The 21,415-nt window shown below is 31.5% G+C and overlaps 1 protein-coding gene across 1 annotated transcript in view; it reads right to left on the reverse strand.

Moving 5' to 3' along the window:
• The window catches only part of LOC142333355 (doublesex- and mab-3-related transcription factor A2-like), a 44,028-nt gene that overhangs the window by 16,140 nt on the left and 6,473 nt on the right, over window positions 1-21,415 (reverse strand). Inside the window, exon 2 of the mRNA XM_075380378.1 lies at window positions 12,512-12,654. Within this exon, the coding sequence (XP_075236493.1) occupies window positions 12,512-12,654 (143 nt within the window). The remainder of the gene's footprint in view (window positions 1-12,511; window positions 12,655-21,415) is intronic.

Below are 21,415 nucleotides of genomic sequence, written 5' to 3' on the forward strand. Positions count from 1 at the left end.
TTCAACGGAAATATCCAGTTTGACCATCCCTGAATCCATTTTGAGTAGTTTTGGCGTGACGTGTGTATCTCGCATAACTCAAAAACGATTAGCCGTAGGATATTGAAATTTCGGATTTAGGACTGTTATAAAATCTAGTTGTGCACCTCTCCTTTTGATGGTAATCGAGTGAACCAAAAGTGTTCAAAAAAGCCCAATATCCAGAAAATTTGGAATTTGGATTTTTTCTTAACTCCAGTAATTAGCCCTCATTGAGACCTTTTCAACAGTATATGATAAGTGGTACTTATTTTAATCGGTTCCAGAGTTATAGCCAAATAAAATTTTATTAATGAAAATTAGGATCTTAGAAGGGGAAGAACGCATATCGCTTCGATTCGGACATTTCCTTTTTTTTAATTTTCTTTTTTAATTTATTTTTTAAACCTTTTTTTTAAATTTAAATATATTTACTTATTAATAATTACTAACCCGTGATTGTAAAAAAATTTTACAGTAAATAATAATTCAATGATAAAAAAATAATGAAAAAAAAATTAATGAAATAAAATTTTATGTACTTTTAAAAATGTGTAAATGTAATTTAATAGGCATAATTACATATGTGTATATGTAACAGATTTGGTGAAACATCTGATTATTTAATATTAATTGAAAATTATAATGTAGAATCGTATTATTTTTGGATTTTCTAGTTTAATTTCTATTTAATTTTATCTACATTAAAATTAACTTCAGATTGACTAAAAAATAGACCCTCTCAAGAACATATAACTGACGCATAAATGCCCGATTTTTAGTAAATTGCAAAAAATTCTTATCTTTTAGTTCATTATCTCTGGTATTAGTTCATATCTCTGATATTGTCTGACAATATTCTCCCTAAGTCGGAATTGATTATCATTTCCTTTATTTCTTTTTTGTTACCAATCATTTAATCGCTCTTTGGTTTGGTATAATTCTTCTGATTTTAATTTGTGTACACATTCTCTAGTTTTCAAATTTTCTCTCTTTTTATTCATCATCCTCTCTTAATCTTTTTATTCTTTCTTCGGTTTTAACATTTTCTGATCCAATAATATAAGTAATAAAGAGACTTTTACTCTATGCTCATATTTCATGTAAGATTGTTGAATTAATAATTGTATAAATATTTTACGTTAATAATAACTAATATTTCAGTAATCGTGTAACTGTCCACTTTATTAAAGAACTGGAGGATCGTATCTCATTTTCAAATGAAGTTTAACTGAAGTGTAGCAAAAAATGTGTATATGTAATTTTAATAGGCAAACAAGGAAGTCATGTGATGTCCACATCAAATTTAAAAAAAAAATGATTAATGCTATTGAACTTTAAGTTTCTGTACATAGTTTTAAACTAAATAACGGAATCATATGTCATTCGTATTTAATTACATTATTTTATCTTAAAAATGACGTCATCTAAATTGCTTTCCTCATTGCGAACACATTATTGCAGCCTAATTAAAATTTTTCTATACATGTTTCGCCAATTCTAATGCAATTGTCGCGATTTCTTCTTGAACTAGCTTTTAGTTCTACAAATGCGATAGGAGAAGGTAATCTGGTAATAACCAGAAAAACACGAAAATCAGAATTCTAAATAATTTAAAAAAAAAGAGCTTATCAAAAAAGAAGAACTTAAAGAAAATTTTAACTTTAAAAAGAGGGTAAAACGTTATAAAAGTTTAAATCATTAAAAAAGATGCATTTAGTTACCGAGCAAGCAAAGATGAAATTTACCCAGATAATACGAAATTAAGAGTATGTTTAAAGTAACAAAAAACTTGAAAAAAAAACATTCTTCTTTGTTTATGGTTATTTTTCTGTAATTTTTTGTCGTTTATTTTTTGTTTGTTGTCGGTTTTGTTACTAATTAATTATTAATATAATAATCAATGAACCAGGACTATTTTTTGGACAATGCTCAGAAATTCGTGGCATAAACCACAGATTTGTGCGAATCATTATAGAAAGAGTAAACATAAAATCATTTATTAGATAAATAAAATCGTAAATAAAAATACTAAATTTATATACATTAAGTGACTGAAATGAAAGTAATGATCTCTTAAACCAAATTATAGTAAACATCGAACATAATCTCAAAATTTGTCTAGAAACAGATTTTGGGTTTTTATTTATTTACAATAAGTAAATTTATCGTTCAATTCAGTTGAATCTAATAGGTTTTTAAACTGAAAATCTAACTTTCTGAAATAACCCCAGAAAATGTAACAACAAAACGGGAGAAATAATAATCGAAAAGTTACCATTTTATTTTCGGAGACACCAATTTTTTCTTAAAAACGCCTGGAAAACATTTTTTCTACGACAGCCATTGTGTTTTTTCTGTGAGTAATGAATTGACTTCTAACTTTTAGTGTTGCTTAAAAAGTAAGGACCGTTGAGACTTAACGTTATTGTCAAACAACACAAAACGGTCATGCGTTCACAATTAAGATTATCTTAATCTTCTATGAAGCAGGCGCGGATCTTCGATCACCCAGTAATAAAAACTTACTGATACGTCCAACAAATAAAATTTTGCCTCATCATTCATGATTTTGACTGTATTTTGTAACGATGATAAAATATTATCAATAAATTCTTTGTGGTTATTCAAAATCACTTTCAGTTTTTTTTTGTGTATAAACATAATTAACGTAATCGTTAAAATGGAAATTTAAATATAAAATTAATAGAACGTACGAAAAGAAACGCCTAACATAACAGAATAAAAAAAAAAAAAAGATTGTGATAAAAGTTCAATTCTGTAGTGTACGATTAAACATACTGCCCCAGGGGGTTTTTTTTTCAAGAACCTGATATCTCAGAAGGCACCATAACTTTTTGAGAGGAAACTCGGGTGAGACGACCGGTGTCGTAATGGAGAGGAAATAAAACGTTATGCCTTAACAATAAAAAAAAAAAAAAATTGACAGAGAAAAAACGGTTCTACACCGTCCGTCTGCTTGCTCTATTCCAACTGAAATGGCAAAAAAACCGGCTAGTGAAGGTTAAATGACTCATCCTCTCGTAGTCGGCCTCCGTGGCACAAGAAGTAGCGCGTCGGCCTTACACCGGAGGTCCCGGGTTCAAATTCCGGTCAGGCATGGCATTTTCACACACGGTACAAATTATTCATCTCATCCTGTGAAGCAATACCAAACGGTGGTCCCGTAGGTTAAACAAAAAAAAAACATCCTCTCGCAAGCTATATGAAAACAAGTTGTGTGTAAGAATAAATTTCTTAAACATGGTTTCCGGTGATAATTTTTTTTAACAGAAAAAAATAATTAAAAATGTTATATCCACCTTACTAGCAAAAAATACGTTTTTTCTCGAGATCTTTCGGTTTATTTCAAATCATCATCAGGAGATAAAAATAATATAATAAGTCAAAAATTAAAATACACAGACATAACTCTTTGAATGTCAAATGTATATACTTTTGACATTCAAACAGTCATGACTGTAATTATTTTAATTTTTGACTTATTATATTATTTTTATCTTCTAATGATGGTTTGAAATAAACCGAAAGATCTCGAGAAAACACTTCTTTTTTGCTGGTAAGATGGATATAACATTTTAAATTATTTTTTATTCTGTTAAAATAACAGTTGTTTAAGGGGATTTCTACTTTGGCAGGATAAAAAAATCGATTGTTTTACATTTACTGAATATATTTTTATCTCTTTAAACTTTCAATTAGAAACTCGTAATATTTGCGAATTTATAATCATAGTTTCCTCTAAACTGCGCGTCCGCGCAATGATTTTAGATGTATCGCAATAAACTGCGCAGGGAAATTTATTTCCCGCCCATCTACAATCAGCTATTGTCAATATGTAAAGTATACTCAATGATATGTTTAGTTGAGATTACGGAGTAGCATACTACTCCGAGTTTATAACTACTATTCGCGATAAAAACATTCTATTCAGTAATCGGTAATTCATCACACAAAAAAATTGTAATATTTACGAGTGATGGAGCCAGTGTTATGCTCGTGGAGTAGCAGTAATTCTCAAAAGAGTAGTATCACATTTAACTGAACAAAACTGTGTAGCATATAGGGAAGATTTAGTAATAGATGACGCATGAAAAATTTATCTATTATGCAGGATATAGAAAATTTGATTAGAACTGTGTACATAATGTTTCACCGATCTAGCATCAAAATGACAAATTTTGAAGAATTAACTCGGGTGTCAGAGCATAATGTTATATCATTTAAACTGTTAAATGAAGTTAGATGATTATCCAATTATTTCGCGTCGGTAGTTTGGTAAAAACTCGGGTGGGGCTGTGTGTGGGGCGCACGGCCGGTGGTTTAACGTGAAATGTTACAGACCTTGGATGAAGTTCCTCCTAGCTACAGACCGACCAGTGGGAGAGCCACAATCGTATTTTTTCTTAACAAAACAGAAAATCTCCGATGGAAAATTTTAGTTCCTTCATTTGACCAACTCTACAGATAAATTGGTCGGTCTGTATGTCAGCGAGCCACTTTTAGTGTATTGGATTGAATAAAAACGAGATTCACGACGTGCTAAATTTAATTTTAACATAAAATAGACACTAAACTGTACATGATATATATTTAGACTAATATTCGACGATAATTTCGTTCAACATCGGTCTGTGATGTGTGAAGTAAGAAACATAAGCAGCGGAGAGGTGCTCGCGCCGTCGACATCATTCACTGACCTCGCCGTGTCAACTTTGCGACACTGCTGAAGCAATTTCGCTCGCTCGGCATCGGACATCGGGGTACCTGTGCGTGGCCCATAACCTCCCGTTTCCAATGATATGCGTAATTTATATTTCCGACTGGCTTTTGCGCGGGCTGAGGCTGATATATTGAGTTTTTATACATTTTTACACGTTTATTTTAATTTTTTACGCGTAAATATTGTCCAAAATATAATTATTATTACTTAAATCGATCTACTCGACAAACTTTAAACATAAACACACGAATTACCGCACTATCACGTCTAAGTCGTGAGCTACACTGAATGGAAATGAACGAGAGCGCCAGTTTTGGCCGATCTGAGCTGTGCCCCCTCCTCGCCACCGCTCAACAGTGACGCAAACTCAAAGTCGTATAGGCGAGGTGACCATGTAAGTTATAAAATAACACCGCATGAGACTAACAGTTAGGGAATTATTAAGGCAGGACGATATAAACCTTTTCGTTACGTTATAAATGTTTCTTCTGGTACCCGTATTTTTCGGTATGATTTTAAAACGTTTCATTTAAAAAATGAAGATATATTAATTGAGTACCGTATTGTAAATGATAGATAGCAGAATGCAATTACCCCATTTGTAAATATTGTGAAAAAATCCTGACTAATTCACAATATCGGGTAGTAATATTTGTTCTGTAAGATATATTAGACAAGCTTACATCCTTACGCAAATATCTACAAAAAAGTGATTTTACAATTATTGATGCTGATCGGTATGTACAAATTATAATTAAAAAGTTAAAAACTCAATGTTTGGGATACGAAATCTTTTGGAGTGACAATGTATGAGAAATATTATCGGAAAGTTAAACTGATATCGATACATCTGCTATAATTATATTTATTGATTTATTTAATGGATTTATTGTTCAGTTAGAGGGCAGATTGCCAGATAAAGAATTAAAAGATTGGCAAGCATTTGATAATGAAATTATTATAAATTCAGGAAACAATTTTGATTTCGGAAAGCAGAATGAAATACAGCTCTCCAAAAAATTTTCAGAATTGAAATTTACAATTCTAGAGAAAACAAACTATGATTGTTAAAGATGTTTATCGGTACATTAACCTTTGTCCAAACTAACCCTGAATTATCTAACCTTTTCTTTCTGTATAACATTATGGTAACTTTTCAAGCATTCAGTGCAGGCTGCGACATGGATTTTCTATTATCAATTCCATAAAAATAGAATACCAACAGAATAGAAAATAAACACTAGGCTGAGCTTATGAGAATTTTGTTTTTAACCTCCAGGACCACCGTTATGTATTGTTTCAGAGGATGAGATGAAATGACAATTTTTGTAGCGTGTGAAAATGCCATGCCTGATCGAGATTCGACCCGGGACCTCCGGATGAAAGCCCGAGACGCTATCACTCGCGCCACGAATGTCGGGTGAGCTTATGAGAATTAAATTATATTTAGCCAACGGTTAATAAGTTAATACAAATGACGTTTACAAAGAATGAATTTCTGTGAAAGAGAGAAGACAAAAAGTTTAAAATGTTAAGAGAAATGTTAACCTACAATAAAACAAGTTAATTATTTTCGTTTAAATATTTATACACATAATAATATATTGTATTATCGATACATATGTATCACGGAGTTCTCTAGAACTTCATTGTAAAATGGCGACGAAGTCAACGAACTACGTTTACAGTTCTAAACATGACCTAACCTAACAGTGAAATGAAAATGGTAATAAAAGATAAGCGTGAAAACATTACAATTCATTTAAAAAAGATTACTAACAAAGAATACTTTCAAAAAATACCTCGAATTTTGTTAGAAAACGTTTTTTTCCATTTGATGAATCGCGGGACTCGAATATGTCATTTTATTCATTTTTTTAACGTGTCTTTACGAATCCCGCCGCTAGATAGCAATATTGTATAGTACTCGGTATCGTACAAATACTTGGATAATATACTTGAAATAATAAAATCTAAAATACACTACATTTTGTTTTAATAGTAAATGTTCGTATGTAAATGAAAGTATTGAAAATTAAACATTTTTTTTAATTCCCGTCACGTATTTAAAAAAAAATAAAAGTATTAGTTTACAAGAGATTAAACTAGTTTTATTAAAAAAGGAATAAATAAAATAGAGATAAATTCGATTGGTAAAATCGAATTTAACGATAAAAATTGAGGGTTACACTTACAAATTAACAAGTGCAATATTACATCACGGATCTTCGATTCGTAAAGGTCATTATATTAGTTTTATTAAAAAAGGAAAAATATGAAGTGAATGATGTGAAATTCACAAAAAAATTTGATGTGATGCAAAAAAATTGGCCGTGAAATTCAATTTGTTTGCTTTAGAAAGGCAATAAATTTTAATAATAAATGCATAAGATAAGAATCAGTAATTCATAAAAAAATAAAAGAATAATCTAACAAAACGCAGTGACATAAAAAAAGATTACAGTGAAATTGTAAACCGTACGATAAGAGTCTAGCAGATATCATTTCCTCCAATCAAAAAACAAAAATTTCTGTAATATAAATAAAACTGTTTTTAACAAAACAATACTGATATAAAAAAAAGGTAAGGCCCTACATTTCTGTTATCAAAATCTGTTATTAATTTTGAATTTTTCTTAAAAAAAATACATAATAAATATATGTAATAGACAATAGATATACAATAATAGATAATAAACAATGTTTAAACGTTCATGTAATAAGCAAAAAAAAAGAAAAAAAATCTGCTAGAGCACTCTTACCGGCCAGATTTCATTTTTTATGTAATACATATCACATTTACAGAAATAATACAATACTTATGATTATACATAAGCGATACACTTACCGTACGGTTTACAATTACATTTTTTTTTTTTAATAATAATAATAACGTTTTGCACCAATTGATTTTTGAATACTTTTTTGGACACAATTGATTTTTGTGCGCGCAACTCTGGAAAAAATTTAAGAGAACTTTGGTTATAATGAGTCAAAGTAGTAGAGGCGCAAGTAGAATTTCAGAGCGCGGTGAATAACCTGGCATCTCAAGTCTCTATTTAAATTTACAGCTACTATATACTTTAAAAAAAATAAAAAAATTATTGAGAATAGAATATATTGAAGAATGTAGTAAGGGATTACAATGATTTTAGACATAAATTTTTACTTTTAAGGTTTTATTTCTTTACGTTTCAAAAAGTTAGTGGCGAAAGACGTTTGTTAGAATTTTTTATTATTTTAAAGGTTACAGAGCATGTTTGTTATTGCGTGTGCGTAAGGGAGGAAATAATTCACGCCCGGAATATAAAAATAAAAAGAAACAGTTTTTCCTATTTTTATAAAAATTAATAATGACATGAACATGTAATTACGTATTACAACATAGAAAGAAACAGTCTTCGTTTACGAGTACTTAGGAAAAAAAAATAAAAACTAATATAGGTTTATTAGTTTTTAAGGGTCCATATCGATAAAACGCATATCAGATTATATAGAGCGAACAGCATAAAACCGAACCCATTATGAGCCCGAGACTACTTATGATAGATTCACACAACTAGCGCGACTAGTGGATGTATATTTAACTACTGATTGTTGGTGCCGAATGTCAGATGGTTACGTATCAGTGCAGTATACGTTTTGTTGCAGAGCAGTTGTGTTTGTGTAAAATGCCTTATTCAAACCCACCGGGTTGGTCTAGTGGTAAACGCGTCTTTGCAAATCAGCTGATTTGGAAGTCGAGAGTTCCAGTATTCAAATCCTAGTAAAGTCAGTTATTTTTATACGGATTTGAATACTAGATCGTGGATACCGGTGTTCTTTGGTGGTTGGGTTTCAATTAACCACACATCTGAGGTATATCGATCTGAGACTGTACAAGACTACACTTTATTTACACTCATACATATCATCCTCTGAAGTATTATCTGAAAGGTAATTACCGGAGGCTAAACAGGAAAAAAAATGCCTTATTCAATCCAGGAGAGGGTAGCTATAATTGAGACCTATATTCGTTCTGGATCGTTTGAAGAATCACTCAAGCATTCGTAGAGAAATTTCCGAGTGCCTGTATCCCAGCGAAGAGTAGCATACACGATTTAGTTAAAGAAATGGCGTACAACAGGTTCGGTTTCAAATACAAAACGAAATAGGCAACCTTCCGTTAGGACTCCACAGACTATTGCCGATATTGAAAGCAGAATTACTGGAGTTCGAAATAAATCATTACCCAAGTTATTCCAACAATCTGGTGTTAAATACATATCTTGTAAAATTCTTCGTGAATTAAAATTGAAACCCTACCGCGTTACAACTGTTCAACAACTGAAGAAGACAGACAAACGAAACGGCTTGATAATTGCAACTGCTTCTCGAAAACATTGTTGGTGGACAGATAGACCCGATATATTTAATATCAGACGAGGCATAGTTTCATTTATCCGACCGTTTTAATTTGCAGAACACCAGGTAATGAACGGCAAGGAATCCTTACCAGATACTCGAGCGTCCACTTCACGATGAGAAAATTAATGTTTAGTGTGCCGTTTCTGGTTATCGTATATTGGGACCAATATTTTACGATCGGACTGTCAATACACAAGTTTACCTCATAATTTTCGAAAATTCTATGCGCAATTAACCGATATTGAAAAAGATTACAGGTTCTTCTTCCAACAAGACAGAGCAACGTGTCACACATCAAACGTTTCACTGAATCGCGTTCATGCAGCTTTTACAAATGAACAAGATGTCAGCAAAGGACGGTGCCCCCACGTTCCCCAGAGTTGTCTACTTGCGATTTTTTCCTTTTGGGCTACTTAAAGGAGAGAATTTTGCGTCTAATCCCAACAATATTGATAAACTGAAGGTGAACATTCAACGAGAAATCAACGCAATTGACAACAACGTTTTGCGTCAGACGACTCTCAATTTGATCAGTGGAACACAAAAGTGCATCGATGTCCAGGGTGATCATTTTGAACATCTTTTTTAACATTTAAATTACGTTTTTTTTTATTTTTATTTAAATTATCTGTATCATTCATAAGATTTCATTCTAACATAACCTACCGATTCTGTAGTGGTTTCATTATGGGTTCGGTTTTATGTTGCACACTCTGTATAAACTGTATATCTGTTTTAGTATAAAGAAAAATATATTACTGAAGTGTAAAAAATATGACGGAGAGGTGAAATGTTATATAAAAGTAGAACAAGGCTTTGGATTCGAGATCAATATATTTTTGTAATTGTAAAATTTACGTGCGTTTTTCTCGAAATCACTTTTTCTGAACTGATGGAAGTTCTATAGCGATTACCAAACCAATCGGCTGACACGGTTTTGGGCTTAAAATCTTCAGAAACCGTATATTACAGACTAAAAAGATGAAGAAAAAAAATAAAAAACTTTTTATACAATTAAAAAGAGCACAACTTTTGAGAAAAAAGAACGATATTTTTGTTTATGTAACCGTAACTCAACAAAAATTTTTTTTTGTAATTTTTTTTACTTTTTTTTATTCATGCATGCATTGATGTTTATTGATCGTACAACTGATCCGTTTTTTAATTTCATAAAATTCCCCTCAATAATTATAACTTTCATCACTGATGCTAACCCCCGACTATGTCCGGCTCTTTTTTACCTTTCTATTGATTAAGAAAATTTGTAATTTTTTTTTTTATTCAATATATTTGTATATTTATAATTAATAAAAAAATCTCATTTATATATATATTACTTTTAAAAAAATTTTTTTTGTTGAAAATCGCCTGTTTTGAGGACAACGTAGAAATCCCATCACTTAAAAAAATTTCGTTTTCCCACCAGACCCTGCTGATCTACACAAAAAAAGAGAACTTAAAGATTTAATACTTACAAGTGTGTTTTAGATAGTAAATATGCACAAAAGGATTTCGGTAACATCACACCATGTAAAAAAATTGAAAGAGATGGTAGTCGAAGTTACATTCCCTTAATTATAAACATAGAGGAAGAAGAAATATTGGAAGACCGAGGTTACAATACCGTGTGTTTAAAAATGGATATCAGGATTTTAAAGTTACGTAATATTTCTTAAGTTTCACGTACATTGATTAAATAAATGTAAAATGAAAGAGCAACTCGAACAGGTTTTGGCTATGAGGAAGCTCAAAAAAACTGTTTACTGTACCTTCTGCTTGAAAGCGCTAGTAGCAAAGATGGCGACACCCCGAGAGAAAACGTTCCGTGTTTTGCAGTATGCATTGTGTAAAGCTGTAATTACACCGACCGATCCGCTGGATCGGTCGCCGGGAATCAGACGACATGTCTCGTTTGCCGTGGCCTCAGCGTTCGCCCGATTTCGCTCAGTGCGAATTTTTTTCTTTGAAGTTAATAAAGGATCAAGTGAATGCGTCACCGTTACCGACTGACCTACCCGACTTGAGATGTAGGATTGAATCCTCCGCCTCCAAATTACTCCATTACTGTCAGTTACTTCAAAACACAATTTTGATTGGTATGAGTATAGCACTCGTTCGTTTTATGAGACCTTCACAATCACGAACGGTGTTGTCAAGTCTGTACTAGGCGCGGGGTTTACGCTTCCGCGGTTTCGGTTAATTAGTTTAAGGGAATCATGTTAGGTTGGATATGGACCTACGTGATATGTATTTACTGATAATTTTATTATACTGAATAGTATTATTCATATGTATTACAGTATTATATGTATGTATTTATATGTATTACACTTATTACTGAATAGTATTATTCATAAGTATTCAGTATTATTATACTGATATGTATTTACTGAAATTTGATATGTATTTACTGATGCAAATGTCTGCCGAGGCATTTACATAGGTGTCATCCCGACCGAGGCCCGGCGGATGACTGTGAGATATAATCAGTTAGAGAATCTAAAGACGACCTCCGGTAAAGCCCCTCAGGGCGTAAAACGGAGGGGGTGGTTTGGCCACCGGTAACGTTAAAAGTTGGGTGTCTTCCCCTACGGGATTGGGATGTCAGTTACTCTAGATTTGCCGATTATAGGACGGGATGAACTCTCCTATCGGCTGGATGCGTGCCGTACGACTAATTGTGCTTACATCGAACACTTATACGAAAACTGTTTAAGTTGCTCTTTCATTTCACGTATAAATTATCAGTATAAGTAAAACTTAATGAACATTACATTACTTTAAAACCCCCGATATTCAGTTTGAAACACACGGTATTTGTAACGGGTTCACAAATCCGATTCATGAAGATAGTTATGATATTTAAACCTAAAATGAACCTGCCAAACCCACACCGGGTTGGTCTAGTGATGAACGCGTCTTTGCAAATCAACTGATTTCATAGTCGAGAGTTCTAATGTTCAAATCCTAGTAAAGGTAGTTTTACTTTTGTACGGATTTGAATACTAGATCGCGGATACCGGTGTTCTTTTGTGGTTGGTTTTCAATTAACCACGTATCTCAGGAACGGTCGACCTAAGACTGTACAAGACTACACTTCACTTATATTCATACATATCATCCTCTGAAGTAATACCTGACAGTGATTCACGAAGGCTAAACAGGAGAAAATAAAATATGAACCTGCTTCTGAACGTCAAATTTTGAACTCGATTCGAAGCGAAGGTTTAGTGTTTTTAATTATTAATAATAATATATATGCTATATCGCTATACATGAATCAATTTTTAATTAAGATAAGAATAATTAATAAATAATTATATTTATTCAATATTCTCTTACCTGTGCCGCCATTACTCGTTGTCTTTCAGCAATAAGATTACATTTTGGGCAGAAACAATTCTTATATCTACATTGTCTTTTATGTCCTTTTAACCAAGATATCATTCCGTGATTTCTACACCTAGCACATTTTGGACGACGTCCTGTAATTAAAATTACACTTATTAATAAAAAAAAAAAAAAAAACAATTTCTAAACGATTTTGTATTAGTACGGAATTACTCAATTTTTTCGTTAAAAATTAAGTATAAAAATTATATATTTGTATATTTTTCCTTAACTTGTAATTCGTAAAAGTAGTTTTATCAAACAATGGTGGAGCCCCTATATTTACCAGACGTACAGACAAAACAATATGATGAGCATTAATTAAAATTACGGGCAATTACTTCAATTTTGTATTTGAATGAAAGCAGCGTATTACACTGTACCACAAATGTAATTAATTATTCGCTACGAAAGATTATCCCATTCGCCTAATTTCAAAAATTTTAAGTAATGACCTTAACAGATATATTCCTTGACCCAAAATACAATAACAAAAGAATAAAGTAAGATACGAGACGAGGCTTATTTTTTGGAGAATAGGCCAATATTAATCATAGCTTGGTGCTTTTGAAAACAGCTCGATTACGAACGTACCGTAACTTATTTACAACGCTATCTTTTTTAATTCCTAAATCTTGAACGCATCAGATATTATTTTTCAATACTTTTATTAGTAGTGATGATTATCAATTCTGTCGATTACAAAATGCGATGCCATTCGTTCTTTTTTTTTACGTAAAAAAACATTCGCCTAGCTGAAATTCAGCGATCGTTAGTTGAAGTGCATTTTGAAGAGCTGTTGAATAAGGAAATCTGAAAAAATGGAGTCGATCCTTCAACGCAGGAAGAGCTTCATGAAACAAGAATAGCAAACTGCAAAACAGGCGATTCACAACCGATGAGCTTCATACGTCTTTCCTCAATTTTTTTCCTTGTACGAAATAAAGGAAGTATTGTGATCGCGAAAAATTTCAGATTTGAACAGAAATATCCATTTTGACCATCCCTGAATCTATTTTTACTAGTTTCGGCGTGACGTCTGTATGTATGTATCTCGCATAACTCAAAAACGATTAGCCGTATTATGTTGAAATTTTGGATGTATAACTGTTGTAACATTTAGTTTTGCATCTCCCTTTTTGATTGCGATCGACTTAACCAAAAGTGTCCAAAACCAAAAAAAAATTGGATTTTGGCCTTTTCTTAAATGCAGTAATAAGTCCTTCCTGAGTGCTTTTAAGCGATATATCGTAAGTGGTACTTATTTTCATTGGTTCCAGAATTATAGCCAAACAAAATTTAAATTAATAAAATATTTGGATCAACAGGAAGGCTCATAGGTTCGAATTATACTTCTTCATTTCCTTTTTTTTTATTTAAATATATTCATTTATCAATAATTATGATTGTAAACAAATTTTTGCGATAAATATTAATTCAATAACAATAAAAAAAAGTATCAAAGTTACTAATGAAATAAAATTTTATGTACTTTTCATTAAAAAACAAATGTGTATATGTAATTTAATAGGCGTACAAGGAAGTCATGTGATGCCCACATCAGTTTTTGTCAATTACTCGTAAAATCTTTTTTATGAATAAATAAATATTTACTGGTAAAAAGAATCATTAGATCTATCTAACAATTGCTGAATTTTAAATCAACATTTGTACAAACAAAAAAAGAAACACAGAGATTCTCTTATTTATGCAGTATATAAAAATGACACCCAAATAGCAACACAGAACGTGATATGAACAAAAAGTAGTAATTCATACCTAAATCCACCGGGTTGGTCTAGTGGTGAACGCGTCTTCCCAAATCAGCTGATTTGGAAGTCGAGAGTTCCAGCGTTCAAGTCCTAGTAAAGCCAGTTATTTTTACACGGATTTAAATACTAGATTGTGGATACCGGTGTTCTTTGGTGGTGGTGGTTGGGTTTCAATTAACCAACACATCTATGGTCGAACTAAGAATGTACAAGATTACACTTCATTTACATTCATACATATCATCCTCATTCATCCTCTGAAGTATTATCTAAACGGTAGTTACCGGAGGTTAAACAGGAAAAAGAAAGTAATTCATACTTAAACGGAAGATATTTTTTTATATTGTGTACCGATAGAAACGCCGTTGACGCGCTAAATGATTTTCGTTGTAACTCGAAATCGCATTTAAATAAGTGAGGTATCAATCGGTTTGAAATGAAATATTTCAGATTTTGTCTGATAAGTATAATTTGACACAGAGATATTTATAAATGAATTAAAATATCGTTCTTCTTGTCTAGACTGAAATCAAATTAAAAAAATTTGAATATTTAAAAAAAATAAAGTTATTTTTATTTGCAGTTATAAAAAAGTGGAAAAGGAATCCGATAATATGAAATGTAACAAAAATAATAGCTTACATTTATTTATTTTTAATTGGACTGAAATTTGCTGAAAGAAGAATTACGCACAATTTAAACAAGAATCAGACAGTAGTGATTAGAGTAGAAGATGATAAAAGAAGTGACAAAAATATCCCGTCTCAATTTCTTTGGAACTTGTGCGAATAAGAAGCAACTCGGGAAATGAGTGTCAAATTTGAGAGTGGACAATTTACAGACGAGAAAAATAAAGGAGGAGAAATTCAATTTGAAAAATAAGCAATAAAAGAAAGGTAATAAAATACGACAAAAAGTAATGATAATGAGGAGGAATTACACAGCGTGAAACAAAAAGATTAATCCGATTTCAAAAGCCTTTAATTTTTTAATAAAATGAACATACCACCTTGCGGTGAATTATAAAATACATGTTTGAATATTAATCTTACTTTTATTTTTCTGAAATGCTCAATATGAACCCTACGGATGCACGACGTGATAGTTAAACACGCACGTCCCATACTCCGGCGATCACGTCTGGTGTTATTGCAGTCATTGCTGTTCTTATGCGGTTTCACAGTCGGTAACGAGATATGTCAAAAAACGGAGTTTTTTTCAACCCGCACAAGAAAAACACAAACTGTGATATTGCACGGCCTCGGTGGGCAGTGGTGAAATGTCAAATCGGAAGGTCTTTTCCGACCGATCCATAGTTGTGGAAAGTCATTGTTAAGAAATAGTAAAACGTTTACGTTGGTGCTCTGACTTGCTGGAAAATGAATTCGTTACAATTTTTAACTGCGGGAAAAGCCAGTTCTGTAACATTTCCAAATATGAGATGCCGTAACATCGTTTTTTTTAATTCCTTGAACGAAGTAAAGGAAGTACTGTGATCGCGAAAAATTTCGGTTTTCAGATTTCAATAGAAATATACATTTTGACCATCCCTGAATCCATTTTGACTAGTTTCGGCGTGACGTCTGTATATATGTATCTCGCATAACTCAAAAACGATTAGCCGTAGTAAGTTGAAATTTTGGATTTAGGACTGTTGTAACATCTAGTTGTGTACCTCCCATTTTGATTCAATCGACTGAACCAAAAATGTCCAAAAAAACCCAAAATACAAAAAAAATTAATTTTTTACTTTTCTTAAATGCAGTAATAAGCCCTTACTGAGTGCTTTTCAGCGATATATCGTAAGTGGTACTTATTTTCATCGGTTCCTGAGTTATAGCCAAACAAAATTTAAATTAATAAAATATTTGGATCAACAGGAAGGCACATCGGTTCGAATTATACTTCTTCATCTCCTTTTTCTTATTTAAATATATTCATTTATCAATAATTATCAACCTTTGATTGTAAAAAAAATCGACGATAAATTATAATTCAATAATAACAATAAAAAAAGTATCAGAAGTTATTAATGAAATAAAATTTGATGTACTTTTCATTTAAAAAAAAAAATGAATGTGCGTACAAGGAAGTCATGTGGTGTTCACATTAATGTCCGCATTAATTTTAATAAAATTCAAATTCTAAAATTATTATTTGCTTTTTTCTCGACTTTTATAATTTTCTCACTATTAAATTCTCTACAAATTTTTTTTAATATTGGTTTACGATAATTTTATAAATTTACTTTGTCAAAAAATCTTTCGACTTCAATTTTTTTTAAATTGTTGTCGTCCAACAATTTTCTCGGAAACTATTCCGATTATATAAATCCAATATTTTTTTCAAGTCAAAATAAACCAGTATAATTTTAACCCATAATTTGTTTCCTAAAAATTACGATAAAATTTTCTGTTAGCCGTAACTCGAAAATAAAGCGATTCTGTATTTTTTTATAAATTATTTAAAACAGAGAATATATAAGAGTAACCTCCTGGAAGATACTAATATATAGACCACAGATTATATACAATGTCGTTCCCTGTGAATTAAAGAAATGAAATTGGTTCTAATAATAAGTAGTTTGTATTTTAAATAAAATGACTGATAGTTTGGTTCCTGCCGACGGCATCATGTTACAAATAAGATTCTATTTTAATATATATTGATCTTTCTATCAAGTTGTGGGTGTAACATTAATCTATTTATACTTTGTAGTACGACCGTCTTTTGTCTTCGGAAGACAACATTTCTATATATTTAATATACTATCGTCTTTGATTGTATTTATTTTTAGTTATACGGATTTAATAGGAATGGAATTGATGGATAATCGACAAAATTAAAAAAGAAAAATTTACAACAAACAGAAATTTTAAATTTATTTAACAAGTGATAAATATTAAAAATTACAAAACATGACTGACAAAAATAAGTTGCTCTTTATTATAGGAGAATTAAAGAACGTGCGGGTGACAATTTTGTATATAGTATGTTTTTCAAATTTTTTAAATTTATTTAATCATATATATATATATATATATATATATATTTACTATATTTTTATAATCAAAAACCAAGTTGAACAACCCAAGTGCAGAATTACAAAGTAAATGAAATGACACCTTATTTTGATTTTATTCCAAAAGCACTTTCGCGGGATCCCGCATCATCAGTTGTACAAGATATATTTATACAAAATTACATATCAAACATAAAAAATTTTAAATTAAAATTAAAATTACAATGTATACAAAAACATATGAAGTCAATTAATAAAATAACTACATATATATAAAAATCTGACGTCAATTAAAAAAAAATAAAATAAATAGAAAAATGGGTAATGTAACTCTGGCTGGCCAGATTACATAATATAAATTTTTATTTATTTTATTTTATTTTTAAAATTAATTCCAATTTTTATATTTTAAATTATGACGTCATATTTATATATATATATATATATATGTAGTTATTTTATTTAATTGACTTCATATGTTTTTGTATACATTTGTAATTTTAATTTAAACAATTTTGTGTTTGATATGTAATTTTATATAAATATATCATATATACAACTGATGATGCGGGATCCCACGAAAGCGCCTTTGAATAAATAAAAATGATGAATCATTTCATTTACTTTGTAATTCTGCACTTGGGTTGTTCAACTTGGTTTTTGATTATAAAAATACAATATACGGGTACAGAGGATAACGGATCTTATAAGTATTGACTTCAGAAAAAACATATATATATATATATATATATAGGATTCCAACGCGGGATCATACATCTAAATCGGTTTAGCCGTTGTGCTGCTAGGGTGGAACAAACAAACGTACACCCTTAATACATTATATTCCTTTTTGGGCAGTCGCATAATACATTATTGTAGTATAAACCATAATGATAATTTTTAAAAGTAAATTAAAAATATTTTAAGTTTTCAAAGTTCTAAATTTACAAGTATTATACTGAAAACAGCTGTTTTTTTATTTTTTTAAATTCATAAGTATTTTGTTAAGTTTTTTATAAAATAAAAATTGATCTTTTTGTTTTTCATAGACTTTATTCAATCAATTTTCTAGAATAAAATTATCTACACGTTTATATAGTAAAATTTACGCATTTATCAGCCATTTAACAAAGTTATTGTACTTCAAATTTAAAAAAAATGTTTTTGTCACCGAATTTTCTGTTTTACATTGGATATCATGAAAATTACGGGAGATGTAGTTCTGAGACCTGTTTTATTTGATTGTTCAAGGTAAGGAACATAAGAAACCATCAAATTTACTCCTAATATACTGAAATTTCACTGGAGGAACTGAAATCGACGCGAAATTTTTCGCTAGCAGTAACTCTATAACTAAGCATTTTCGGACATATGTTTATACGAACTTGTTTCCTTATTTCGAGCACTAGAATTAGTTTCCAGATTATTTCTCTTCTGTATTGAATCACCTAAATATTTAAAATAATTATATATATATATATATATATAAAATTATTTTATAATCTACCAAATACACACATTTACGAGGTGTGTGAGAAAAGTAATGAGATTGGTAACACTGCGAGCGATCTGGCAACGCTGTCTGGCAACGCTAGTCTGTGCTAGACCGGTTTGTTCATCCCTTCCACATGATCAGTACGAGTTTCAACTCCGTTAAGTCGACACATTATTTTTGACAGCGCCATCAATGAAGTTGTGTTTTTGTTGTGCGTTACGATAATGGAGCATCTGGATTTAGAGCGACATTGCGCGATCAAGTGTTAAACTTGGGGAAACCGCGAGTGAGACCTTTGAAAAGTTGAAACAGGCCTACGGGGAACATTGTTTATCAAGAGCACAAGTTTTCCGCCGGTACAAATCATTTTTGGAAGGCCGAGATCACGTTGAAGATCAACCTCGCTCAGGGAGACATTCAACTTCAAAATCTGACGAAAACGTTGAGCGTGTGAGAGTTCTTATGAAATCAGACCGTCGTTTAACAATAAGGATGATGAGTGAACGGTTAAATTAAAACGCTTTCATCGTACGTCAAATTCTGACAGACGATTTGGACATGCGAAAGGTTTGTGCGAAATCGGTACCGAAAAACCTCACAGCGGAACAGAATAACAATCGAAGAAACGTGTGCGTTGGATCTTCTTGAGAGGGATTGACAAAGACCAAGAATTCTTCAATCGTGTGATCACATGTGATGAATCCTGGATATCTGAATACGATCCTGAAACAAAGCGGCAAAGCGAAGAGCGGCACACTCCATCATCTCCTTAACCGAAAAAATGTCGAATGAACAAATCAAAGAGCAACACCGTGCTGATATGCTTTTTTGACAGTAGGGGTATCGTGCATAAAGAATTTGTTCCTTCAGGACAAACTATCAACCAAGTGATTTACAAAGGTGTCCTCAAAGGCTCAGGAAAAGAGTGATTCGCGTGAGACCAGACATTGCAGACAAGTGGATGCTTCATCGTGACAGTGCCTCGTGTGACACGGCCATTTCCATCAGGAATTTTTTGACCTCAAAACGTATTCCTACGGTTCCTTAACCTCCCTATTCACCTGATCTGAGTCCTTGTGGCTTTTTCCTTTTCTCGAAATTGAAACGTGTCTTAAAAGGACGTCATTATGTAACTCTGGAAAACATTCAAAAGACTGTGACCGACCAGTTAAAAGCCCTACCAGTTGAAGCCTTCCAGCGCTGCTGTCAGAACTGGGAACAACGACTCCTCCGGTGTATAGCTGCCCAAGGGAACTACTTTGAAGGGGATAGTATTTTCGTTTGAAAAAAATAAAAACTTTGGTAAGTAAAAAGTCAGTCTCATTACTTTTCTCACACACCTCGTATAATAAAGTAAGATAGAACTCACATTCATGTCGCGTGCCAAAAATTTTCTTCTTTCACTCAAAAAGGCCTACTCAGACGATTTGGGTCTATCATCTGTCGATAGAAAACTAAAATCGATAAAATAATGAGATATTTGGTTAGTAAGGCTAAGATCAATTAAAACTGTCAACCAGTTGTCAATGCCGACTTGAAACAGATCGTCATGTTCGAAATATACTTGGTGGTTAACTAAGTTGAAATCTTTGCATCTATAAATCTTTCTAAATACTTCAGCTTGTTTTTAATGTTATAAATTCCAATATAATTAGATTATTTACTGAGCTTGTAATCTTATATCCAAACGCGATCAAGTGATCGGCCATATTTTAAAAAGATTTCTTATTACTCCTTAAACGCCTTCACATGTTCTGAGAATCTCACCTTGAAACAGTCTTTCCAATATATATAGCATCGCAGTTCGTGCAGTTAATTTTATTTATGCCACTCAAGTTAAATTTGTCAAAGACATAGTTTGTATCATAACTGAAGAACTTTATCAAAATGTTATTTACAGGTTTATATGTGATCGCATATTTCTTCTCTTTATCATAAACGTTTGCTATTTTGTGTGTTTGTTGGTTTATATAACTGTATAAAGTATATTTCCTATACGACTTTTAGAACGACTCAACGGAACAAAAGTATTGTCCTTGTTATTAGATATATAAATATTGCTTGTAAATATTGGTAATGAAAGATTCATTGTAGCCATTCTGCAAAGCTATATTTTTTATATACTTCAGTTCATTATCCAATAATACTTTATTATTACTTGAATAAGCTACATCCCTTTGTACCGTAGCATAATCACTGTCGCTTTTATTTTACCACGGGTTATTCGAGTCTTTATGAATAGTTGTATTAATGCTGGAGGGTTTCCTATATACAGTCGTTTAAATTTGATATTATTAATTTTTATGCTTATGACCAAAAAATGTATGGTTCTGTTATTGCACTTACGTTATTTCGAATATAATGATCTGTTTAACTTGGCATTGATATCTGTTTCAGAATCTGGTTGACAGTTTTAATTGATTTTAGCCTTAGTAACCAAATATATCGTTATTTTATTGATTATACTTTCTTATCGACTTTTCATGGACCCGATGGTCCGAAAAGGCTTTTTTGAGTGAAAGTAGAGGGTTTTTGACACTCGACTTGAATGTGAGTTCTATAACTAT

The sequence above is a fragment of the Lycorma delicatula genome, chromosome 12, assembly GCF_047948215.1.
Source record: "Lycorma delicatula isolate Av1 chromosome 12, ASM4794821v1, whole genome shotgun sequence".
NCBI classification, from domain to species: Eukaryota; Metazoa; Arthropoda; class Insecta; order Hemiptera; family Fulgoridae; genus Lycorma; species Lycorma delicatula.